The 27,411-nt window shown below is 35.3% G+C and overlaps 1 protein-coding gene across 1 annotated transcript in view; it reads left to right on the top strand.

Moving 5' to 3' along the window:
* LOC144449870 (uncharacterized) overlaps positions 1 to 26,256 on the top strand; it is a 33,632-nt gene extending 7,376 nt beyond the window's left edge. Inside the window, exons 3-14 of the mRNA XM_078140421.1 lie at positions 9,065 to 9,138; positions 10,116 to 10,250; positions 12,055 to 12,270; positions 13,399 to 13,671; positions 14,301 to 14,387; positions 16,673 to 16,762; positions 16,929 to 17,009; positions 19,225 to 19,371; positions 20,566 to 20,747; positions 21,530 to 21,567; positions 21,939 to 22,013; positions 23,895 to 26,256. Coding sequence (XP_077996547.1) covers positions 9,065 to 9,138; positions 10,116 to 10,250; positions 12,055 to 12,270; positions 13,399 to 13,671; positions 14,301 to 14,387; positions 16,673 to 16,762; positions 16,929 to 17,009; positions 19,225 to 19,371; positions 20,566 to 20,747; positions 21,530 to 21,567; positions 21,939 to 22,013; positions 23,895 to 25,150 — 2,654 coding nt within the window. The 3' untranslated portion in view covers positions 25,151 to 26,256. The remainder of the gene's footprint in view (positions 1 to 9,064; positions 9,139 to 10,115; positions 10,251 to 12,054; positions 12,271 to 13,398; positions 13,672 to 14,300; positions 14,388 to 16,672; positions 16,763 to 16,928; positions 17,010 to 19,224; positions 19,372 to 20,565; positions 20,748 to 21,529; positions 21,568 to 21,938; positions 22,014 to 23,894) is intronic.
* Positions 26,257 to 27,411: the final 1,155 nt, after the last annotated feature.

The raw sequence follows: 27,411 nt of genomic DNA, 5'->3' as shown, positions 1-27,411 counted from the left end.
GTAATACAGTAGTCAGTAACCGATGTTGCTCTAAAAACTACATCTTTCATTTCATCCCAACAGCTGTTTCCAAAACAGAAACATGTGGTTGCCCATAATGAATTTCTTACATTGCATCTATTTCATTAGAGCTAGCTCTGGACTCGCCAGTTTGGTAAGCTAATGACAATCTATGTGAAAGTCCAGTTTGTCTGTGTCAATAGTTGAGAAACCCTTTCTACATGTACTTCATAGCAGGTTAGTATCAGAATGGTTTTAAAAGATTGAATTATTGCTTGTAACGACACAAATAAATTGGGGTTATTGGAGAGTATTGGAGAGAAGCCCTCTAGAGTCTAATGAAAGACAACATATTTTGATGTTTGTCGAAACAATCTAAGATATGGTTTCTTTAATTAATACGAGTCACCACATACTACATTGTAACAGGAACATAAAATTTGATGCGTCACAAGAAATTACCGAGTGTCAGTGGTGCATCACATTGGCTTCAACCTGGTATACTGGAGGTACACATTAACAAAACCATGAAAAACATTCCATTCCCTTGACTTTGCATAAAATTGTATCATTATTGTTAATGGTATATTGTACATGTACAGTTCGTATATTGTACAGTTCTCTTTTGGTTAAATGATTACAGTAATGAATAAATTACAATCGTGGATGTCAAGCTTGATACTTTTTACCTGTTTTTAAAAAAAACTATGAACGTTGATGTTCAATGTAGGTGACCTCTTTTGCAGACAAGTTGCTTTTGTGAAGTAGCAAACAATAGGGTATTGTATTGAGTTGTTAAAAGAGATTGCTGCCAGCAGTACAATGGAAGACAACAGCTCTTCACCACCACTGTGTCTGTACTTTTATATAACTCGCCGTAACACTTGAATTGTTTTGAAGATAGAAGTGAGTGGTAATTCAGTTTTACTTTTATATCAACAATAGCACATATCTACCTGTGTATAGTTATAGACAAAATCACCCTGATGAGTCCATTGTATAAGTCATTTATAACTGTTGACTACTATACATGAGTTCAGATTATGTGTAAATCTTGCAAGTTGTGGTATGACAAGATACTTATATTCATTGTAATAATGTGGATTGGTAGGGTCTAGAGATGTACACTGCTATGCAGATTGTTAAAGGTGGCACAGGCTGAGTTTATAAACTGTGTGACTGAAGTGAAAATACTTGCATAAAACTATAAATAAAGTGTGATAATTACTGTAATGTTAATGTCAGTGTGAGCCTTTGAAGACACTGAAATAGTATTTTGGGGTTATTAGCACACTTGACAATGATAGCATGATAGCGGTGGCTTCATCGACATTTTAGTATACTAGTACCTTTAGTCAATCATGTCATTGAAGTATTATTCCTAAATACCAAGTTTGAGTTGTGCGAGTAGAAAGTGACAGTTCACTATACTTCAGTAATTAGAACACAACAGGTATGTCTTAATCTACAAACCCCCCTCCCCTCCCAAAAAACAAAACAAAAATATAGAAACTTATTGTGTGTTCCCCTTTAATGTTATGGTGTCAAGGGTAAAGTGGTGTTGGTCGAAGTCTAACTTACTGTTAAACACTGCTGTACAGATTGTGGTGGTTTAAAGTTACGGGCATATCTTCTAGTTTATGAGTGCTTGGTGTACGGGAATTACAGAATATGGACTGATATAGTTTTTCGCCTCCTGAAATTCCCTCTTTTTTTTTCATCAGTGGATGCAAACTATAATTTTGCAAACTATCAGATATCCTTTATAGGCAATTTCAGTAATAATGCTGATGAAATGAATTAGTTTGATGAAAATATTAATTGCTGACAAAATTACTTTTCGTAGCATTGTCCAAGTAATTACTGAAATAGCGTTTTCACTGAGAGAGTGACACAAAATTTACTGATCGTGGTAATTAGAATTGACAGAAAATGTTGATATTTCAGGTGACTAATTAAGCTGTCATGAATGTTTTTGTGTGTTAATTTGATTTCTCGTGAGAGACACATCTGGAAGTGTCACATGTAATTTGTGAATCCTCAAAGGTCACAAATATTCAAAATGTGCACAGAGTTAAGATTTTTTTTTCTTTTATATACTTCACATTTTAGGTTTAGATTTTTTAAATGATGTCAAAAATAGTCAAAAATTATAGTTTCCATATTACATTTACTGTTTTTAGGTTATTTACATTGTAGTTAAAAGAAACCAATTTCAAAAAATTTCATTTAATAATGATTATTTTTGCATCTGTGTAGGTTATTTTATTTAGTTTTAAGAAAGGGCAATAACCTATATGTAGAAAAGTGGGATACTAAAATTATTAAATCGTATGAATTCATGTTTTAATGTAAAATTGTCAAATGTTCCAACGGAGAATATATTGTGTGATCAAGTAGATGGATCAAAACAACACATTCATTTCCAATTCTTGTTACCTGAAATAGAATATTACTGCCTAGGCACATCTTAAAAATAATGACTTCGATTTCTTGGTCGACACCATAACTTTGTGCAATGTGAGAATAAGTTGACGTTCATGTTCTATTTTGACCCCCTAGCTAGCATGAGGTAAAATGTTAATGCAGGTACGAAGAATTTACCTTTCCAAACTAACTTTATTTTACTGTATTATTAAAAAATGTCCCAAGGTTTTCAAGTACAGCTGGCTCAGTTTCAGTCAATGGGTATATGGTTGTCTACATTCAATTACAGATTTACAAATGTAACTACTTACATAAGATATTTTAATTACAATAAGGCCGGAAGGCTAACAAAAAAAATTATGTCGTTCTGATTACACTCAATTTTAGAATAGGTAGGGTATGTAGATTTTTATTTTATTTTATATATAAAAATATATATATATATATGTGTGTGTTTTTTTCTTATGGGAGTGTCTAGTTCAGGTAGTTATGTTGTCCGTTGTTTTCCATGTGGTCTGTGTTATTGGTTTCTTCCCATCAGATGTACAGCCATTACATATTGGAAGAACAGTTTTATGTTGTCTTTTTAAGTTGATGTCAGTTTCTGCATCCACTATTTCTTGCGAGACTTCACAATTTTCACGATTTTATTTTTTTTTCTTGAATATGTAAAAAAAAAGTTTAGGGTCATCAGCGAAAAACTAGGTGGGATCGGGTAACCGGAACCAAACGTTTTTTTTTTCTTTAGGCCTAAATGGCAATGGATACATAATAACATGCACATAATGATGATATGTGTAAGGCTATAAAGAATAAAATTAGACTTTTGGTATGCAAATTAGCATGTTTATTTACAAATACAGCAAAATGTTCCCACGGCCTTTTCAAGTATTGGGAGTTCCCAAGCAAAATCATATGGTACCAGGTATAGAACCTGTGTGAAGTATTTCAAAGACACCCCTTCCCCAACCTTCACTTCTACAGCACCAGGGTTTGCTAAAAATACTGGAAATGGGAGTGTTGGAACATTGTAAAAAGTTATTATATTGTGGTCTGTATTTTAAAATAAGTAGAAATAATATATACATCAGATTTACTCTACATGGACCAGTGCTTCTGAGAGACAGAAATTACACTGAATACACACATTTACATAATAGGAGTTAGTCCTAATAAAAAAAAGTTGTTTGGTTCCAGTTACGCGACCCCCACCTAGTTTTTCATGCCGACCCTGCACTTTTTTTATGTATTTGAGAAAAAAGTTATAAAATCGCAAAAATCGTGTAGTCTCGCAAGAAATAGTGGATGCGGAAACTGAAATCAACTTTAAATAGGCAATATAAAACTGTTCTTCCGATCTGTAATGGCTCTACATCCGATGAGAAGAAACAATAACACAGAGACCATATAGAAAACAACGGAAAACATAACTAACTGAGCTAGACACTCACATATGAAAAAAAAATTGAAATAAAATAAAAAATCTACCTACCCAACCTATTCTAAAATTGAATGTAATCGGAACCACACAATAATATGATTTTTTTACGCCTTACAGCACAATGAATATGTAAAATTATGTATGCAAAAAACAAATGTGTTTTGAGAGATTTCAGAAGTTTCAACATATTTTGTGAGTTAACATTAGTAAATTAGCTATCTATCCTGAGTTCAGAGGCAAGTAGTGTCAGATAGGTCTCACTCTGATTTGGTTAATATACATGATATACAGGTGTGGTATTTTGTAGGAATGTTGTCTAAAATCAATAAATATTATTTGCAGCTAGTAAGTTGAAATAGCTGTGCATATTAACTGCCATATCAAAATAAAAAAAATTACAAAATTTATGAAAAGTTCTGAAAATATGCAATAGTTGATAATATAAAGTAATTCATACCTTCTGCGTCGGACCAGTCAGTAAAGGCTTATCCTCAAAATCTACATCGATTTACTGTGTCCTGAGGGTACATGCAATGCTTATTTGCATTCTAAAATTTTGTTGAGAAATAAAATTTTGATCGGTGCAAATTTTTCAAGATGTTCCTTTCAGAAAGGATAGTTGGCTGTGCATGACTTTGATGGTGGTTTTTCCCAGGTGGCCTTATTCCAGTGGCGAAAAGTGGGCCAAGATTACTTATTAGCATAATAAAGAGTAGCTAACATTCCTAAACTTGAATGGGGTGGGCGGGCATTGTGTCTCTGGGTATGTGCATGATCATAGCATAGCATAGCTTACTCTCCTACCTGTCAAGATGGATGTGCCACTAAGGAAAGGTAGGTGGAGGAAAAACTTTTCAAAAGTCTTAAAAATGTGTATGAATTGTATGCTAGAGGTGGTTATTCAGAGAATTGGTAGCTGGAAATTCTGTTTATAAATAACTGTGTAATCAGTACACTGTGTAGTATGTACTTAATACATCTGATAATCTTGACCAATATATTAGTGTGTACTTTGGGAATAGCCTTGCTATGCAGGTGTCCAGGTGAATGCCAAGGAAGTGTGAGTTATGTGAAGGAACCTTACTAGAGTCTACTGTACCAATACATTTGATATAGTACGGGGTTAATATGCATGCATATTCATTCAGTTGTCACAGTCGAATAAATATTTGAGAGCTGCTCTTTAAAAAGTTTGTAAAGTATATAAATCTATCCGTGATATACATCTCAAAAGTTGTCAACAGTAGGACCAGAAGCAGGTATATGTACGTTTAGTAGTAGTACTAGTACGGAATGATTTCACTATGACATTGCAGAACTATTCCTACCCCCATGCTGAAACATAAACCATTTCAACTTGGCTTGGAATGTTATATAACCAACAGATTTTGTTGACTCAGTTTTGTCAATGCCAGAGGTATTCTGTATACTTCAAATTCATGTCAAGTGGTTTGCTGTTATCATTCTGTGTTTTCTAGCCACTTGTAAATTACATTTCAGTTTGTAAAAAAATATGCTATTGTTTGGTTTTTTTATCTGACAAAACACCGACTTCCATCATTGTGAAATGTGTAACTCTATATTGCCATGATGAAAAAAAAATCAATTAGGAAGATTTATAATGTAATCTTAATTAGTGATATAAATATTCATTAAACACATAATTGTTCTTGAGGATAAAGCCTTGACCTTTGAACTCTGTAAAACTGTTAAAATGTTAGTATAAAGTTACTCATATGTTGCAAATTATTGAGGTGAATGCGGTATGAACGTTTGGAATTTACTTGTTAATAAGGAACATTAATACTTAAAAAAGTAAGACATGAAAATATGTTTAGATGAGACAGTAATAATTAATATGGTATAGTCATGACTTGACCCCATATAGCAAGTACATGTCAGTGAGTGGTATCACTATTTGTATAGATTCAGTGATTGATGTATCACAGCATAGTGTAACACAGTATGACATTGACATAACACATCATCACTGTGTAGTCTGTTGTTCACTGCACTGTTGTGTTACATGATCATTAGCAGTCTACCTCCTAGCTCTTGTATCCAGTATGAGGATATATGAGGGCTAGGAGGTACGCCACCTAATGATGGTAACACAATAGTGAACAGGCTATGTGTAGCTGTAAGTACATCAAAAAATGAGGTAATTTAACATCATGTGGACTTCTGCAAATACTCATAGCACACCAACCGGGGAGTTTGTTTTAATACATGTAATAACAGCTTGTCTGCCCTTGTACAAGTTACAACTACAAGAGTATCCGAGTCTCGAAAAGTCAAAACATGAATACTAGACAGACACCACAATATTAAACATGTTGTTGAACATGTAATTAGATATCGCAAGACCACATGCAGTGTGCCTTATGCGTTGCCACACAGTCATTTCTTATGTAGACACACAAAAATTTGGTGTTTTTACACACAAAATTTCAAAAGTTCAGTGTTCTAACACTCAACGTTTAGACTTCCCTCGATCTCTTACTATGTGGTGACTAACTAGAAAACATACTTTTTATCATTTTTGTCCCACAACAAAAATTGTCTCTGAAAGGCACACAGAACAGGTGTCATCAAATGTATGGCAATAGAAAAGTGTATATATTGTATGTATGTATGTATGTATGTATGTATGTATGTATGTATGTATGCATGAATATGAATTAGAGAAGAAAAAATTGAAGAGCTGTCAAAAATTAAACATGTTAATATCAATCTATAAAGAAATCATAGGGAATTATCATCTAGATTTTTCATTCAATAGTATTTTTTCCCTAGTATGTGGACAATGTCACTTGTGTCATCAAAAGTGACCTACATTCCACATAGCACATTTGTCTTGTTTCAAGTGAACTTAAAGTTGGTATTTAGGAGAATTGTTTCGTTCCCAATAAAAAAAAAAAGTATAACTCTTGAAAAGTAGTTACTACCAGAATTACTGCATATAAATGTTACAGGGTGAATAAGTGCTTTCTGGTTGAAGTAGAAAATGAGATGTCAATTGAGATGATTTCCATGTATTACACATGCTGGATATTTTAAACTTGAGTCGTGGACAATAGACAATGAGGTATTGTCTGTAGGTACTTATGCCCAAACTGGAGGTAAAACAATCATGATGTCTGTTTGTATGTATGCGGTGTATGGTTATATCTCAGGAATGGTTTGCTGGATTGGAGTGAAACTTTGACATAGATATCTACATATGATTTATATTGTCAGGATCTAATTGATTAGTTTTTTTGTGCAAATAAGAATATGTGTAGTCTTGTATGTATAGTGGTTGATTAAATTTTGCCACAGCTGAACAAAGTTTCACTCATGCTATACATTGTAGTATGGAAAATTGTGACTGTCTGTGTATGTATGTGTGTGTGTGTATGTAGGTGTGTATTTATTTATGTATGTATGTATGTATGTATGTATGTATGTATGTATGTATGTATGTATGTATGTATGTATGTACTATGTTGTCACTGGCTGCCCTGTTATCACCAATTTAGACACTTGCCAAAAAAGTGTCCTCTTAGCATACACTTGGTCTAAGCATATGCTTCAAGTCACTAAAATTTGTCTGAATTTATCAAATTTGTCATTAAAATCTGGTTTCTAGATTATCTCGGCCTCAGTTTTAAACATGTATGAAAGAGACACAGTCCATGCTACAGACTGTGTGGGGAAAGGCAGCACTATAATTAATCAAGACATTTCTTGCATACCTTATCTGTATAAACAGTGACATATGTATATCACGCCATTCTCAGTGAAGGACTCATTATGTGAAACTTGAACTTGAATTTTTCCATTGTAAATTTCAAATATGACTGAGGGATAATAAATTTGACATTAAAAAAAGCAATAATTGATTTTCTAACAACTTTATATAGCAATCTGAACAATCAAAGCATTCAACCCATACAATCGTCAGTGCAGTAAGGTTGTATCACATCTGCTATGCAATTGTACAGGCAGATACGACCTTACTGCACTAACCCGAAGCAATATGGATATACAATATACTACATAGTTATACAAAATCCTTCGCTGAAATACATATTTTTGCTTAATTTGTGCCAAAAGATTTTTCCTGTGGAAATACGTCCCACTAACACACTCAGCATACAGTATGCATATATCTATATTCAGCTATTGTAAACTGTGTTAACAACAGTTGCACTGAATATAATTATTTAGATGGCTGGTAGTGTTGAATTTCCCCCTTACACTGTCTGCCAAATTACATTAAAGTGGGCTTGACATTGCAATTCCACCAAATTTTTAATGAGTCAAAATGAATGTGTGTACAGTAAACACTTTACTGTATCTTCCTCCTATTCTAGTTTCAGTCAGATGAAATCACAAAATGTGGCATATACATGTCCTATGTAAGGGATGATCGCACAACGTCACACAACGTCACACAAGCTCATTAAAGTGAACTTTGTTTGTGTAAGGGGAAAGGGTCTGGTGTCTATATGATTGCCGAATTCCATTTTCACACTTCCAACCAAATTTCGAAAACTCTCAGGCTTTCAATGATAACAGCTTCTGTATTTACCACTATTACTAAGATGTTGATAAAATGTGAGATACAGTGCTGGGTTTCTGGTAGTATTTTGGTGTGTACCATCATATCTCATTAAACAGGTTTATAAGGTTGGAAATTCATGTTTACAATCATGTTTTTACTTTGCATCAATCATAGTGTTATGACTACTACAATTTTCATGATGGTTTACATCATATCAAACGTTTGTCTAGGGGGAGGGGGTTTAGTCCTAAATGAACGACGTTCATTTATTGAGCTAATGCGACATTGTGTGATCGTCCCTCATGTGTAAAATGTCTTACAAGGTTCAAAAGAGGTGTATAGTCACAGTCTTTATAATAGTCTGTACAGTCTCTGTTCAACAATAAGCTCAACCCAGACAACATTAATTGTAGTGACTTTAAAATGTGGTCTCCACATGTACCTGTATGTATATGAATGTTCTCACTCATCCAGGTATGAAGTAATATAAATATAATCTATCCTTCTGGACTAGGTGTTGTTTTGAATGCCAACTATTCAAGTTTCTAAGTTACATGTATTGTACAAATTGTACACTTATTGTGATTGGGATTTGGGAAAATGTAACAAAATATAAAGTGACAATTATTTCTCTTGTCTGTGTACAGCTGAAACTGAAGAGGAACTGAAAGCATTACTGGAAGAAATGGAGCGAAGTTTCCTTTCCAGTATGGCAGCAGGGGTATGTTTTAGTCATATTTTATTAAACTATTAAAGAAATCTCAGTCACTCAACTCTAGTCCTGCTTGCATACAGAGTACAAAGTCGGGATTCGATAGTCTCTCCCCTTTCTCTATTAGGGACATTGTCAGAATCGAGTCTGAGCACACATCAATTATGTAGAGAAGCTGGGAAAGGACTTGTTACCAGGAATCCAATAAAAAGAAGATAGACAGGAGGAAACGGAGAGGCAAAGAAACATGAAGGAAATGATTTTGACTTTTTTGACCAACCAACTCATAGTTGCTATGATATAATGAAAAAGTGATGAGAAACATAACAAAAAATAGGGTCTCCCTAATACATGTATGCCTAACAATGAATTTGATCCTTGCCATCATATTTAATTTGGTATTTAGGTTAATCTGTTCATTTATCTTAAAATAAACACAATGCCTTGGGTATTATGTTAACTTTAATAAGAGATTGTACATGCATACTAGTGAAAAAGGTTGTATGGATGATTGTCAAGTTAAAATTCAAATAAACAGAATTCTAATGAGTTATCCACACAGTGATATTGTCATTGGGATTGACGTCATATTCTTTCTCTATTTACTATTAACCAATTATGTTTTCAGACATCTTTTATTTTTTGAACATATTTTTCTAGGCCTTTTCTATATTTCATATTTCCATTACATTCTTCATGGTCATTTCTGTATTTCATATTTATTACCAAGTTTTTATTTCTGTATTATTAGTCATTTCTGCATTTATAGGCATTTGTGTATTTCTCATATTTTTACCAAATTATACATCAAATTCCATATTTCATATTTAAGTTACCATCGTCATTTGTGGATTTGATATTTTTTTTACACAAAATTATTCTAAGCCATTTCTGTATTTCATATTGTTTCACCAAAATTATGCACAGTCATTTCATTACTTCATATATTTTTTTACCAAATAATTCATTTGTGGTCATTTCTGTAGAAAATTGAGGGCATGGATGAAATGGACAATTTCACATTTCTGGATATCTTGAACAAAGAAGAAAAAGAAGTACTTTTGAACAAGAAAATAGAAGACATGAGAAAGAAGAATGAAAGACTGATGAAAAGACACAAGGTAGAATACTTCAAATTGAAATCCGATGTAGTGTACATGGTCCAATTTCTATTTGGCTGTTATATTTACAGTTGTTTGTTCTTTGGGAGTGCCCGTTGGATACATCTGACACAATACCATAGTTTTTTTCCGAACCCAATCTCATACTTACAAGTAGCCAATCAGAATCCATCTAACTATAATAAAACTCTTAAGTTCGAAATTGAAACAAAGAGAACCACCAAACCTGATAACATCGTTGTCTGTACTCTGTACACAAGCTCTTTTCGAACAGAGTGCTCTGAAGTACTGTACCCGTATGTTTTGGTGCATTACGCGTTTTCATTCATTGAGTGAATTCATTTGACATTCAGTGCTCTCGCGTGGCTCGGGAAAATCTATGGTATTGTGTCATGTATGTATGTAACAAGTGCTCACAAAAGAAAAAAACAACATTAAATGTAACAGCCAAACAGAAATCACGACGTGTACAATTACTTTTGGATATTATTCCCAAATATTTTTCTTCGTTCAGCCAAAGAAAATACGAGTGACCTAAGGAGCCCTTGTCACAAGTAGTGACAACCCTATAAGGCCATGAGTATTTTCCAGTTGAATGAAGAAAAATATTGGTGATTAATATAATTATACCATCGCCAGTAATATCGGGGAAAGTAATGTAATGGCAATTTTGAAGGTTTTACTCATATTTCATACACAGCAGAACCAATGATGTAGACAAACGTTGTGGTGACATAAACGGGCGTTGTCCTGACGTAGAATGACTAGAGTATATATTCCATATTTTGTGTTGAACCTGGCTCATGCTTGGTATAACAAACATTGTATTGTTTGTATGTGGGTATTTCATATCAGTGATTTGAATATCCAATAACATAACTATTGTTCTATTGTAGTTTTATGAGGATTGTGTTTCAAACATAAATAATCTATATTTAGTATCAGTTCTCCTTTGGGAGTAATTGATAGATGGGTGTCGTTTGTACAGGTACATGTACATGTATGGTGATACTGTATACATGGCTGTGCCCATTTTAACAAATAACATTTTGAACAATTGTAGTAACACTATTATGTACATAATGTATTACAGATGACTCTGAGATCTAGTAAAATCTATACTTTTAAAAGTGAAACGCCATATTCCAGTTATCAGAGCAATAAAAGATTTCATGATTTGGCTACTAGAACTAGACAAATCGACAAAAAATAAAACCCCAAAACGATTGCGATAACAATTATTGACCAAATTAGAATAAGCAGTTTATAATAAAGTATTCAAAAAAAAAGCGCCGGCCCAACTGGGCAGGTGTGCATAAATTTTACCGGCCCAGCACCACTTTTCACCTGCCCTGGGCCGCTGGGCCGGCGGGAATTTCGAGCCCTGTCATGAAAGTATGTCTACATAGAACACTGCAAGCACTCCTGCAAATACGCCACACTTGCACTTGTGTGTCATATTATCAGCTACCAGTAATGAAAATATACATAACTGCTATAATTGTAATCCTCTTTTAGGAACACATGGTGACCGTGTTCATTTACACCCATTTTGTTGATGGCTTCAGGTATTGCCATGCGATAAGTGGCCATGACCAAATTTTGGCCTATACTTTGCCAAATCTAGGATTCCCTCTTGTGATCCTTAAGTGCCAAATGACTGGAACTTCTGACACCAGAATATGGCGTATATGGTGTTTCAGTGTTTTGGTTGTATAATAGTTTACATCTTAGCTAATTTAGATTTCTAAGCCAATGCAATAATATTCATGTTTTTTATTTCATTGTTGCTTTTGCTACTCAGGAAATACAAGATGATAAGAGGTATGCCAAAGATATAGGAGCAGAAATTCCAGATGAATTGCCGTTACCATACAGCAGAGGATCTCCTCAATCTCCAGAAAACCTTGGACATATCCCTAAAGACAGAGGGGGAGGAGGCCGAGGTCGAGGGGGCGGTGGTGACGGCAGAAGTGGTAGAAGTGGGGGAGGAAGAGGGAGGGGATATGCATCTAAACGTGTAAGTCAAACTGGTATAGTGTCTATTAGGCGATCATGCATTTAGGTATGATGTGATTCTATATAGTAGAGCTGAACCCACCAAATATTACAGTGTAGATAACTCAGATCTTACAATTAAATTATAATTTAATATATACTTCAAATAACCATTTTGGCTCAAAGTATATTGAAACAATGTTCCAAGAAACATTACACACCATTTGTAAAATGAATGTTGCCTGTAACGACAAGAAGTCCTTTGTTTCATATGCCCGGATGCATTGCCTATACATGAATTTTCCAGTGCATTGAAGCATGAAGGAATATGTACAGCGCCCTCCTTTGACAGAACTTGAAAGTATCTCTCATTACAATTAGAAAGAGCATATTGATATGCAAATAATTGTTAGTAATATTTATTGCATGTCTGTGTAAGGAATAAGAAGTAGGTGGATTGCATATTCAATACAAGAGCTATGTAGTATAGACCTATCAAATTATACACATGTAGCTGTTGGAAAATCATAAATTATACAAATAATGATTTGTTTTCAGGTTAACATTTCAAAGTGTATTTTTTTTATCAGTCTGTGATTGTCTTAGAAATGTAAGCAAGTTTGTGCAAAAATTTATCAAATCTATTTCGATATATTAATCTTTTTTGGTAGTAATATGTTATATAACATGGAAATTGTATAACTGAAACATCTCTTCAAATTTGTAAATATGACTAACTGCAAATAGATGTAGCTGCCGTAGTCTTCCCAGAGGTTTGGACCCTGGAGAACTGTTTACTCATATAGTACACCTCTTCAAATTTGTAAATGTGACTAACTGCAAATAGATGTAGCTGCCGTAGTCTTCCCAGAGGTTTGGACCCTGGAGAACTGTTTACTCATATAGTACACCTCTTCAAATTTGTAAATGTGACTAACTGCAAATAGATGTAGCTGCCGTAGTCTTCCCAGAGGTTTGAACCCTGGAGAGAACTGTTTACTCATATAGTACACCTCTTCAAATTTGTAAATGTGATTAACTGCAAATAGATGTAGCTGCTGTAGTCTTCCCAGAGGTTTGAACCCTGGAGAGAACTGTTTACTCATATATAGTAACAGGACCACCGTGTTGTGTACATTTATTGGAACAGGGAGCAGAACCTTATCGGTTAAGCAGGACGGAAGGTGATCAAGCACCAAGAATGCAAGGAGACATGACACCTAGAAGGGTAGGGTCTGGTAGAACTGAACATTCAAGGTCTGTTAATAGGAGAGGTGGATATGGAAGACAAGACAGTGGAGGGCACAAGAGTTTGGAGTCTTCTAGAGGTCAAGGGTCAAGAGTCCCACAATCACCAAAGTCACCCAAATCACCCAAATCACCACCGTTGTCACCTTTTGTGGAAGACGACAATCCAATGGTGGTAGGTTGTATGTGTATTCTGTATAATATTTGTATAATTGATTTTGATAGTGACAATATATGTACAATGTACCCATTGTTACCCACTGAATACCACCCATTGTTACCCACTGAGTACCACCCATTGTTACCCACTGAGTACCACCTATTGTTTCCCACTGAGTACCACCCACTGTTTCCCACTGAGCCCTACTCATTGTTACCCATTGTTACGTACTGAGTACCACCCATTGTTTCCTACTGAGTACTACCCATTGTTTCTCACTGAGTACTGCCCATTGTTCCCTACTGAGTACCACCCAGTTGCCTACTGAGTACCACCTGCTGTTTCCCACTGAGTAGCGCCCATTGTTACCCACTGAGTACCGTCCATTGTTTTCTACTTAGTATCACCCATTCTTTCAGACTAAGTACCACCCATTGTTTCCCACTGAGTACCACCCATTGTTACCTACTGAGTACTACCCATTGTTACTGAGTACCACTCATTGTTTCCTACTGAGTATCACCCCTTGTTTTCCACTGGACACCACCCTTTGTTTCCTACAATACAATTGTTGTCATTTAGAAATGAGACAATTAAATCTGAACTGTTACAAACGATGCAAACCGTTTTGATTTACCAATCAGGGAATGACTATAACTGTTACAAACAGTGCCATAGCTGCAAGCAGACAGAAGAAAAGCATACTGTGCGCACCGAAGTCAAAACCACAGGTAACCATGGCAATGAGAAATGGTATTTTTCAATGCATGTCATTGGAAACCTATTTTCTGCATGGCTAACCTGTGTTGGTATTATCATCATCATATAGAAATCAGAATTGAACAAAATAATAATATGATGAGAACTTCATTAATATGGATTGCAGTGGCTTAATATATAGGCCATTCAGTAATAGCATTTTGTAGGACAAATTACATTGTGATGTCTAACTGCACCCAATTTGGAAATGAATACATAGTAATGTAAATACTTAATAGGACTAACGCTATTTACATTCCCCGAGGAGTTATTTTATGAGAATGAATGTTCATGGAACTAATATCATTCAATCATCGTGTAGTGTGAGTAAAGTTTTCTATTCTCTGAGTGTAAAATTATGGAAACGGAATTCCAAATATCTGCTGACATCTCGTCCTCTGGCATCATCAGGAGTGTACTACTAATTTTAATTAGTCTAAAAAGGTCCGGTGGTTGGTCCACTTTATGTGCATGTAACCACTGGCTTTTCACATTGATTAGTATATTACATAAGCAAAACAATGACTAGATATTTCAGGCTATATACTAAATGTTGACATTGAGTGTTTTGTGTCTTGGTGGAAACATGATGTGAAACCAGATGGAGAGATCTAGTGGGAATCTCAATGCCCACATCTTAAAAGTGTTTTTGTTTAACACCAGCACTACATGGTCATGAACCAGTTACTATTTAGAAAGAAAATTATTTCAACCTCTTCAGGTGAAGTCCATATAAAAGAGAGTGTCCATGGTAGGATTAGATGTTGAATAATAGTTTCTTATGTACCCCGAAAAAGAACAGCACTGTGAATTAAGACAGTTAGTGTCACAGAGAAGTGTCTTGTTTAGTTACCAATGGGGGTCTCTGTGTGAGTAGCAATTCATCCAGGTATATTGCTAATATAGTGTCTGGCAACCTCGTGCCCCAACTATTGCACTATTTTGCGAGAATGAAGAATGTAGGATTGGTCGGGTCATGAGAAACACTAAACCCTTTACCAAATGCATCAGTGACAAAAAAGTCATCCTCATAAAACTGTTACATTTGCTCAGAAAATCCATCAACATAAAAAGTAATCTACATAAATCTGTCATTTGAAAGGAGTGCATGTATGCCTTTTGGAAATCTTAGCAGTGTTATTTTAAAATCAACGCTATGTGTTGCTGGAATTGCAAAAAACTAACAATGAATTACTAAAATTGAATGTTTCTTTTGATACATACTATATTTGCTTAAAGTATTCACAATCAGTTTATGGTACATTTGTACAATGTCATTTTCATGTCTTTAACTTATTTTGTTTCATTCTTCATTCCTGTGAGCTTTCAGGTTGTTCAGTTTGTGTTATAAAGTTCTTAACTCACTACATTGTAGTTTATGTTCATTTATTGTAATTTGTTTTGTTTGTTAAACGCAAGGAAAATTTACGTGGTCAGTATCTAGTTTGTATTTTATAGAACTAATCCAATGTTATATTGCCTGTATACTCCATTGGACTGTATTACATTACACTGGTCATTGTCAAGTTGTATCTTATTGAACCGGTCACCTCTTTGCTCTGGCAGCACATATTGACCAATGTTGCCCATTGAATTCAACACTTTGCTGTGGCAGTGCTTCTTATCAGCTTATCAAAGTCTGCTATAATGGCAGTGCAGTCTATCTAAGTTGTCAATTGAGATCAACTCTTTGCTATCGCAGTGCAGGTTATTGTAGTTCACTATAGCAGTGCTGGTTATCAAAGTTTGCTATGGCAGTGCAGCTTATCGAAGTTGCCAATCGAGTTGCAGATTATCAAATATTGCTATTGCATGCAGTGCAAGCTATCAAAGTTTGCTATGGCAGTGTAGGTTATCAAAGTTTGCTATGGCAGTGCAGATTATCAAAGTTTGCTATGGCAGTGCAGATTATCAAAGTTTGCTATGGCAGTGCAGATTATCAAATATTGCTATTGCATTGCAAGCTATCAAAGTTTGCTATGGCAGTACAGATTATCAAAGTTTACTCTGGCAGTGCAGATTATCAGATACTGCTGTGGCAGTGCAAGCTATCAAAGTTGCTACATATATGGCAGTATTGGTTACCCAAGTTGTTGATTAACAACTCGTTGCTATGGCAGTTCTCTTATAGCCAGGCATAACAATCTGTTTCATCCTATAAATTCCAAAGAATGTTATCAAATTAGTTTAGAGTGGTAGTTTGGATTGGAGATCGAAGCTAACAACATGTTGAAAATCTCCTTTTCTTGTTCCTCAGGGGAATATAACAGTGTCCCTCAACATGCAAGGCAAGAAAGGAGAACCACGACGAATAGTGAAGATGACCAAGGAAGAAAAGGAGCAGAAGGTATGTTGAGTTGTGTTGTGTTGTGAGAGTGATTTGTCATTATATATATATAGCACATTCACATCATTGGTTGGTATAGGATAGATACCTAAAGTTTGATGAGGTGGTGTCCTAATCACTGCATGACTAGTACTAACCCTAGTTCAAAACCCCTTTTGCTTCATAGGAGTGGGAAGAAAAGAGGAAGCAAAATATTCAAGCAATGGAAGAAGAATTAAAAGCATTAAACGAGTTTGAAACACATAAGGTATGGGCTTCCAACTTTCAGTGGTTCATTTCTTAGCACTGTTCACTGTACTACGCTGCACCATCATCATGGCAGCCCCAGCATGTGGTTCAACTCATGTTGTTGTTGCATGCCACTGTGCAATATCTTACCCACAACTCTCTCTGATTGGTATGCTTGGAAGTTCCTTATTTTATAACTTCTTCAATAACCCATATTTGTCAACATTTTAAGCATAGTAATTACGTTTAATTAATAAGTAACAAAAGTATGTTTGGGAATCAAAAATAAAGTTCTAAAAATGTGCTAACAAGTAAATGAAACATGCACTGTGAATAAAACACTTTTCAATGTCAAAGTATCAATAACTTGGGTAGACAGTGTGTATGATGAGTTTTAGTATGTAAATTTCTTTTGTCATACCTATTCAAATAAATCTATATCTTTGGCAAACACATTAACAGGTGTATATATTTTCCTTAGTTTTGTGGAAAATATTTTGCATGTCTTTCAAGAAAATCTGTTGACAAATTTCTAAAATTGCTACTCCTTCTACAATCAATCATTGATACCAGAACCAAAGAAAATAAATATTCAGAAACTCATCAGTGTCAATTCTACGTTTTGAAAATGGCCAAAATATTCTTACAAATTCCTATACACAGGTGAGATTTGTCTGACTTCAAGGAGCTGATGTCCAACAGTACAAATCAGAGAGAGTTGTGGGTAAAATCTTGTACAGTGCTGGTGTGACTGTTTGTGTGTAACAACCTCAGCCTCAACACCCCCCCCCCCCCAATTAACTTTGATGTAGACTAACAAATCACCTGGTGTTACTTTGCATAAAAGCCACCTGATTTGTATGTTTGTATTCAGACCACCTGGTTTGTGTTTGTATGTATGTGGAACATTAGATATGATTCTGTGAATGTCAACCATTTCTCTTTATCATGCATACTAGTTTACTTTCATGTAAAACCATCTGGATTGACAGTTTGTATGTAAATTATTGTTTGTAATATAGACAATATCTTTTCATAATTGTCAAAATATCCATGGGGTTCAGTTCCTGATTTGCATAAACCACCTGGTGTCTGTTTGCATGTAAACAACTTCAAATGAGTTGCATGGAGAGAATTCCTGTAATAACCTTACATATAGACTACCTGAAGTGAAGGATATCCTTTGAAAGTAGACATATGTAGTGGCATTGCAAATCAACCCTCTAGATTTACCACCTGGGAAAACCTTAAGTATACCATCTGGAATGACTGTTCTTAGCTTAGACTAACAGGTGTTGTGACTTTGCATGTACACTTTAGAAATAACATTGTAGCATGTAGACCATCTGGAGTGATTTGCATGTTGTCCATGTAGAAAACATATGTGATATCTTAAATGTTATATTACATGTAGTAACCTTTCATGTAGTGTAAAACACCTGGAATGGCTTTCCCTGTAAGTAAATTAGCATATGAACAGGCATCTGTCTGTAGGAAACCAAGAATTACCTGCTGGGAGTGACTGCATGATAATCCCATGTAATTCTGTTCAAAACAGTAAGTGTTATTTACATTGACCCGATGTACATATATATGTGATATTGATCTTGACTTTGGCTTCAAGCTGTAATGTCCAAATCAAATTAGTTGTGTACTACAACAGAACCACATGATATGTGACTGTCAAGAGTTGCAGACCTGGGGCATTTACACGAGTGCCGGCTGTGTTCTCTGTTGTAGCTTGTACTTTCCTAAGTGAAATAGTTCATCAGAAAACACTGCAAGCACAAGTGCATATACCCTTAGTACCCACTATGCCAGGTCATTATTGCAGCACATCCATGTATCCAAAACAATAAATTTCATAGAAATATAATTTGCATTCATTTTGTGAACATCATGGAATATTCATGTGCTCATTTGCATACACGTATTCATTGTGTGTACATCATGGAATATTCATGTGCTCATTTGCATACAAGTATTCATTTTTGTGTACATCATGGAATATTCATGTGCTCATTTGCATACAAGTATTCATTTTGTGTACATCATGGAATATTTCATGTGCTCATTTGCATGTGCAGTAACGTTTTGGTATTCAAAAGAGCAGTGCAAATTCCAATAGTATGCACACACATTGACTATAATCACTGGTACATACATGAGTATGTGTGTATTTGATTTACTGTTGGCAATGTCTTCCATGGAGATTTTTCTTATCTATTTTACAGACAGGAAAAGCCCCCAAGCCTTATAATTTCTTAGATGATAGCAAACGAGACGATAGTGGGGAAAGTCGCCGTAATTTTAGAAATTGGGGTGGCAATAAGTTTGACGAAGCTAAATCACAGATGACAAGACACAGAGCTGGCAATAAGGTAATTTTTTTCTATTCATAGCCAAAATTTGATGGTTTCATTTTACTGGATTTTTTGCTAAAACTAGTAGTAAGGTAGAGACTTGTCAAGAAGCTCTCAACAACAATCCAAGCCATATGCACTTCCAAGCACAGGCGTGTGTTTTTAATAATTTGAAATTATCACCAACCATTCGGCTAAATCTAAGTGGATCTTATAGGTACACCTATGATCATGATGTAATCATGACCACATGTGGCAGGATGGCCTATTCTCAGTTCCTGAAATAGAATATTACTTCGTAAGTGTATCATAAAAAATCATGAGCATTCGTTTTCAGGGCCGATACAATGACTTTGCTCCACACACACTCCACATGCATTATTCTAGGCACACGAGAGAATAAGTCAAAGTTTTTGTTCTATTTTGACCCTCTAGCATGAGGTTAAATGTTATTCCAGGTACCGAGAATTACAAGTGTCGTAGTCAATATAAGATATTGGTAGTGATTTCAAAACATATTTCTGTGCTTAGAAGTGCATATGCCTTTGCTTGGTGCAGAGAACTATAGTATTAACACCAAGACCAGTATCTAGGATAGTAGTAAGCTAAGTGGCATTCATTCATTATTTGTAATGTGGAGGTGTGTGTGTGTGTGTAAAGGTAAATTATGGCGAATTCCAAAAAAAGAAAAAAAAAGAAACATGACAACATTAACTAAACCTGCAGTATTAAAATGGGTACAAAGTACACGGTAACACTAACAAAAACTTAACTCTTTAGCAAAATTATTAAATTTTTTGGATATCTTCTGATTGAAATGTCCCTGATTGTTTGGTTTTTCATATGATGTCATATTGGTCAAATGGTTAGAGTGACCTGATTAAAATCTGTGAGATACTGGTTCGAATCTCATTGCTGCTGTTTGTTTCTGAATGGCAAAAGTCGATTGGCAAGATTTGAACCATGCTTGTGCCCCAAATTGACCCAACTCTATAATTTAGGACTTGGTAGGACAGAGGTTGCTATGCATTGTGATGGCTGCAATGGATAGTATGCCCCCAGGGAGTTTAACAAGTTATATATGGCTGTTACCGACATAGGTCCGTGCCATGGGTAATAATTGTGTTATAGCACTATGTGCATGACATCTATTGTTGAAGATACCTTATAAAATGTGTACTACTAATGCTATCATTACTTTCCTTTGTTAAGGATTATGGGCCTCCTCCTGGATCTAGATCTAATTATGACATGACCATGAGTATGACAGGTAGAGAGAGGAGGGAGTACTCAGACTGGAAAGCAGAACGGGAAAGAATAGATCAAGAAAGGCTACTAAGACATAAGAAAGCAACCGGAGAATGGAGACGTGAATGGGATAGAGCAAAGTTTGAGTAAGTGCTGGTGTTTCTGTTACGAGTTCTCAATAAAGAAAGGGCCACTATGAATTAGGTTTAAAAATTTAGAAAAACAATTGTCCGACTGTGAGCTATAGAAAAACTTGGACCTGAAAAGAAATGATCCAATCTAATCCTTATGGCTGTACCAATAAGATAGAACAAATGCAAAAACCGGGGATTGAATCATGGGCCTTTGGCCTTTGAGCCAAAACATGTTTTTCATTTAGTTAATACTTTTTTGAAGCCCAAAAGCCATACAGGAATATGTGCCATCTGTCTGTGTGTATCTATCCATACATCCTCATACAGTACAAATGAATTTAAAAAACACAAAATTCTAAATGGGAACTGCTGAAAATTTTGATTGGCGAAACACTTTTTTTGTACTGATACAAGGTGGCTTGTACCTAATTAAATGGTGCCGTAAATTGTCCACTGACAAATTCAACAAATTCAAAACCACTTGTGAGTGACTTGGAAAGCCACCACATCATGGACTGTTGCTATATGCATTCACATCCTATCTCCTATCTCAAGCACAACTAGACTTGACAAAGGTTGATTTGTTTATTACTTATACCTAGTATTAAAGTTTCATGACGAGAACAAGTTTTTCAGGAGAATTTCAGGAAATCTGATATCGGTGTGTAAAGCCAAGGTGTATTCTATGAAGGCATGTCTTCTATGACAATATGTACATGTTATAGTTGTTATAGTTATCTAGGGAACAACATGTCAGATACATTGTAACATGACTTTTCATTCTTCCTTCTCAGTGATGATGGTGAACCCATAGGAAGATCAGGTAACAGAGGTAAATGGAAGTCATGTGTTCATACACACATTCATGCTCGCACACGCACATCATACATGCGTACGTACGTACGTACGTACATACATACATACATACATACATACTTTACACTCACTCACTCACTCACTCACTCACTCACTTACTTACTCACTTACATTTTTAGCCACTGTGGCATAAAGTCTGGAAAAATAATGTTGAGCTGGCTACATCAAGATGTGTTTCTATGTCCTGACTTTGACCTTTCCCTTCCACTCTGGATTCAGATTTTTCATGTTCAGACTGATAGACAACTTTCTTGCTGTATGAATATTTGATCACAATTGCATAGACCTGTACAACAGAATGTCATTTCTGGTTTTGTATTATGGTAGGTGACAGAATTGGTAGTGGTAGGTTTGATAACAGAGGACAAAGACAAGCAGGAAAGAAAGGAAAGTTTCAACAAGGTTTGTGTACTCCACAGCTAAAACATGCTATCAACAAACTAAGATAGACACAAACAATTACTATGGAAATCAAACTATAGGCAAACTATTAAAGATAAACACAAACTACAACTACGGAAAACATGCTATTGGCAAACTAAGATAGACACAAACAATTACTATGGAAATCAAACTATAGGCAAACTATTAAAGATAAACACAAACTACAACTACGGAAAACATGCTATTGGCAAACTAAGATAGACACAAACAATTACTATGGAAATCAAACTATAGGCAAACTATTAAAGATAAACACAAACTACAACTACAGAAAACATGCTATTGGCAAACTAAGATAGACACAAACAATTACTATGGAAATCAAACTATAGGCAAACTATTAAAGATAAACACAAACTACAACTACGGAAAACATGCTATTGGCAAACTAAGATAGACACAAACAATTACTATGGAAATCAAACTATAGGCAAACTATTAAAGATAAACACAAACTACAACTACGGAAAACATGCTATTGGCAAACTAAGATAGACACAAACAATTACTATGGAAATCAAACTATAGGCAAACTATTAAAGATAAACACAAACTACAACTACGGAAAACATGCTATTGGCAAACTAAGATAGACACAAACAATTACTATGGAAATCAAACTATAGGCAAACTATTAAAGATAAACACAAACTACAACTACAGAAAACATGCTATTGGCAAACTAAGATAGACACAAAACTACAACTATGGAAATCAAACTATAGGCAAACTAAGCTAGACACAAACTACTACTATGGAAATCAAGATAAAGGCAAATTAAGCTAGACACAAACTACAACTATGGAAATCAAGCTATAGGCAAACTAAGCTAGACACAAACTACAACTATGGAAATCAAGCTATGGGCAAACTAATATAGACACAAACTACAACTATGGAAAACAAGCTATAGGCAAACTAAGCTAGACACAAACTACAACTATGGAAAACAAGCTATAGGCAAACTAAGCTAGACACAAACTACAACTATGGAAATCAAACTATTGGCAAACTAAGCTAGACACAAACTACTACTACGGAAATCAAGCTATAGGCAAACTAAGATAGACAAACTACAACTATGGAAATCAAGATAAAGGCAAATTAAGCTAGACACAAACTACAACTATGGAAATCAAGCTATAGGCAAACTAAGCTAGACACAAACTACAACTATGGAAATCAAGCTATAGGCAAACTAAGATAGATACAAACTACAACTACGGAAGTCAAGCTATCGGCAAACTAAGACAGACACAAACTACAACTATGGAAATCAAGCTATAGGCAAACTAAGATAGACAAACTACTACTATGGAAATCAAGCTATAGGCAAACTAAGACAGACACAAACTTAAATTACCGAAAACATGTTATCGGCAAACTAAGATAAACACAAACTAAACATATTGTTATTACATGTGGTAGATTTAGACAAGTCGGTGATAGTGGTACTTCGGTTATGTGGATATAATCACCATGTAATCAAGATAGTGCAAACTTTGAATGAGGTTGAATGTGCACACCATTGGGAAACACTCACAATCAGAGACACCACCCTACTGTGAGTGTAATTACATTAATGTCTATTGATAGCTTATGTCAGCGTCACAATAAAAGTTTTAGTTTGTGTCTGTGTTAGCTTTAAATATTGATGAATAAGTGCATAAAACATTCTGTTGAGTAGCCCACACTGTGTGAGCAACAGTATAAGGTACCAAATATCACATTTAAAAATTGTTCTTTTGTGCTTTATTATGGAAGTAAATCAAATGTACCGTGCAACATTACAGAAAATATATGGGGCATGTTCTAAAATTTGTTATTTCCTTCCTCCAGATGCAACAAAATACTCACCTCCTAATAAAGATGGAAATGCTGGCTACAAAGATTGGAGAGGAAAGGAACGATCACCGAATGATTCTAAGAAGAGGGGCCCAAGTTTAACAATACCTGTCACTAGTACCCCTACGAGGAAATATACAGGATCAGCAACTAGTCCAGATGTAAGAGGGGAAGAAGTAGACAGAACAGCAATATCACCTGGAAATAAATCAGCATCGCCTCTATCAGGAGATGAACCAATCTCACCTGGTGTTCTTAAAACACCCACTGATCACGTCCATGTCGATGACTGGGCAGCAGAAATGGAAGAGGCAAGCCAAAATAGTCAGGAAAAAGGAGAAGAGGATATCGGAATGGACGGGAAGGAAGAAGATGACTGGGGAGAAGATCACGTTGATAAGCAATTTGAAGGTGGCGACGAACATCAACATGACATGGATGAGGAGGAACTGCAACAAGAATTTGATGGTGAAGTGACGGAAGATATCATTGCGGAAATGAAAGGTGTAGATTTAGGGCCAGGCAATTCACAAGATGCAGCTCTTAGTGAAACGGGGGACTCCTTTGAATCTTTTAAAAGTGCTGATTCAGAACCAGCAGTTGATGAAAGGGGGCTAGCACCTGAACAAAGTCAGGCTCTTTCAGCTTCGGAAATCGAAGCTGAAACTTCAGAATTACTAGAAGCAGAGTTGACAGACTTATCATCCAAAAATGAAACAAATGAATCGAATGCTGAACATGTAGAAGTGTCGGCTACAGAAATTGTGAGCGAGACAAGTGAAGATGTAGAAAAAAGTGATACTACTACAGATCAAGATGTAACAAACAAAGAAGAAAGTGAAACTTGTACCCCTGCTGATGTCCAATCTCAACAAGAACAGTGTGACCAAGAAACAAAGTCCACCGAAAGCACTGATGGCGACACCACAAAGTCCACTGAAAACGCTGACGGAGACACCACAACGATAGGAAACGAGACAGACACAGAGAAACCTGAAAACAATACTGAGCAAAGTTCCACCAATGTCCAACCTGAAAATGATCAGGGTCACCAAGAAACATTGTCCGCTGCTGATAATACAAATGAAAATCCATCAACAGCGAATGAAGAAACCAAGCAATCTGAAAACAATAATGTCAAGTCTGGAGAAGATTGTGGTGATTCAAAATCACAAGAAGGCCATGCAGTGTCAGAAGATTCCTCCACCACCAAACAAGAAAACCAAGATGACAACGCAAGTAGTACATGAGGAGGTCGTCCTCATCCAAGCACATGGAGAATTTGAAAAAAGATCAACCCAGTAACAAACCTAAAGAATGTGAAAGCTTGAAAAGCTTCCAAAATGTATTGTTGAGATTTATCGTATAGTTACTGTATCTCTAGTGGATGCATATATCCAACGAGCTACGATATAGTACCGAATATAAAACACTGGTGGACACATACATCCAACCAGCTATAATATAGTACTGAATATTAAACTCTGGTGGACACATATATCCAACCAGCTACGGTATATAGTACCTATTATAGAGTTCCACTAGCTGTGAAACTATGATGTGCATGACTGAAATAGTACCGAAAAAATGAAACCCCGAAATACACGAATTTGAGTAGATGGGTTGATACTATTAAGCCGCAATAAGTGTTTCAAATAACTTTGCATGCGTAAAAGTAGTGTGTATTAAAAAAAAGTAATTTGCATTTAACGCATAAAACGGATTTACGGAAGAAGAAAAATAAAAATTTCACCACATTGTACAGTTCTTGCCTTACAATCTACTAAAGCTTTTTTTGGGTTTCTTAAGTTTCAAATACTGTACTGCTAGTTTTATTAAAATCTTGCCTGTTATATAGGTATTATGAAGTCTATACAGTGAGCTAATAACTAATGGAAAGTTTCTATTTACAAGTATGTTTCTTCTTTGAAATATGCAAGCAAATTTTATGAAGCTTGTGGCCAGCTTTACTCTTTTTTTTTTTTTATGACAATGTCTTAGAAGAACATCAGAAATGCCTTACACATCTTTAATATTTTTAAAAAAAACAAATATTTGAGTATAAGATTTTGTCTATTGTTAGAAATGTTATTTTGCTGCAGAGATCTTATAATTTTTTAAAGTTCTTAATTTATCCCAAAAAAAACGAAAAGAAAAGAAAAAGGATAACGTTCATATCATGACTTAAGTTATAAGCCAATATAGCAAAAAAAAGATAACTTGCGTATACACCGAGTAGCTTTAGATCTGCTAGACCAATAAATTCCTTCCAGAATTAAAAAATCATGTTTTTGGTTTTTTTTACAATTGAATAAACATCAATTCAATGTTGTTGTGTTTTGTGGACTTGCTTTTTTTGAAGTATTTTCTTGCCTTTAAAGTGGTCATGTAGATGAGAATTGGGTATTTACTTTGAATTTGTAATTACTGAAACAACTGTTTTCAATCTTGTATTTGTAAGTCAATAAATTGCTAAAATCTAACAGGTAGTTATTGTATGTATAATTACATGTACAAAGTTTGCAATTTTTTGAGCTTCAAACAAGGACTTGGTATATGTTGTGTTTCACATCAATTTCGCAAGTAGGAAAGCACTTTGGATTTCAATACCTAAATTGTCATCCACATACAGCCACTTTAAGCATTATAATAGTGGAATTACGACTCCAGTAATCCAGTCTTCAGTTTACTAAGGTAGGTGCAAACTAAATCTATTATTCTTCAATGTGGTAGATTACACAAGGGGGTGATACATGTAGCAGTTCCTCAGCTGAGCGAGTCTATTCTGTGATCAAGATAGTGTAAACATTGGAAGTCCCAAAACAGTACACTGCAAATTCATGGACCTCTGTCAATAAAACTCTATGAGGCCTCCCCACTGCGACTAAACCAAGGTCCATTCAATAGCTTATCACTGTTTTATCAACATGCTGTGACAATAGTTTTAGTTTGTGTCTATCATCCTAGAACTAGCTTAGAACATTTTGGTTTGTGTTTGAGTGATCTTGAGAGTGACATGTTACCCAAACACATGCTAAAAAAATAGATGGGTTCGATATTTTACTTTTAATGAAATATTTGCCAGCATTAAAATTAGCATAACTTGTTATTGGATTGAAGTCTACCAACCATGTCAGATTATATTGTTAGCATCCAGAGACGTGATGTGAATCGAGAGTAGAGCTGTGTGACTTCACTATAAAACAGGGTTAGCCAATTGCCAAGGTCTGGACTGATTCAACCATGATGATATGACTTGCCGCACAACATCAGTGCAGTATTTTAAGTGAGTGGAGCTGTTGGCCAAATAAATTACCACCAACAACTCTGCGATATCTATCAAAGTGGATCTTATAACGATGATGTAATTATGATGGCTATGATGTAATCACGGCCACAGGTGGTTTTAGATTGGAAGGATGGCCAATCACAAGTGCCATAAGTCAATGTGAGATCCAGTTAGATTTTCACAGGGCTGTTGGTGGTAATATGGATGAAGATTGGGGTATTT

The sequence above is a fragment of the Glandiceps talaboti genome, chromosome 2 (assembly GCF_964340395.1).
Source record: "Glandiceps talaboti chromosome 2, keGlaTala1.1, whole genome shotgun sequence".
NCBI classification, from domain to species: Eukaryota; Metazoa; Hemichordata; class Enteropneusta; family Spengelidae; genus Glandiceps; species Glandiceps talaboti.
Note: the sequence above shows the minus strand (reverse complement) of the source record. Positions and strands in the feature narration are given on the sequence as shown.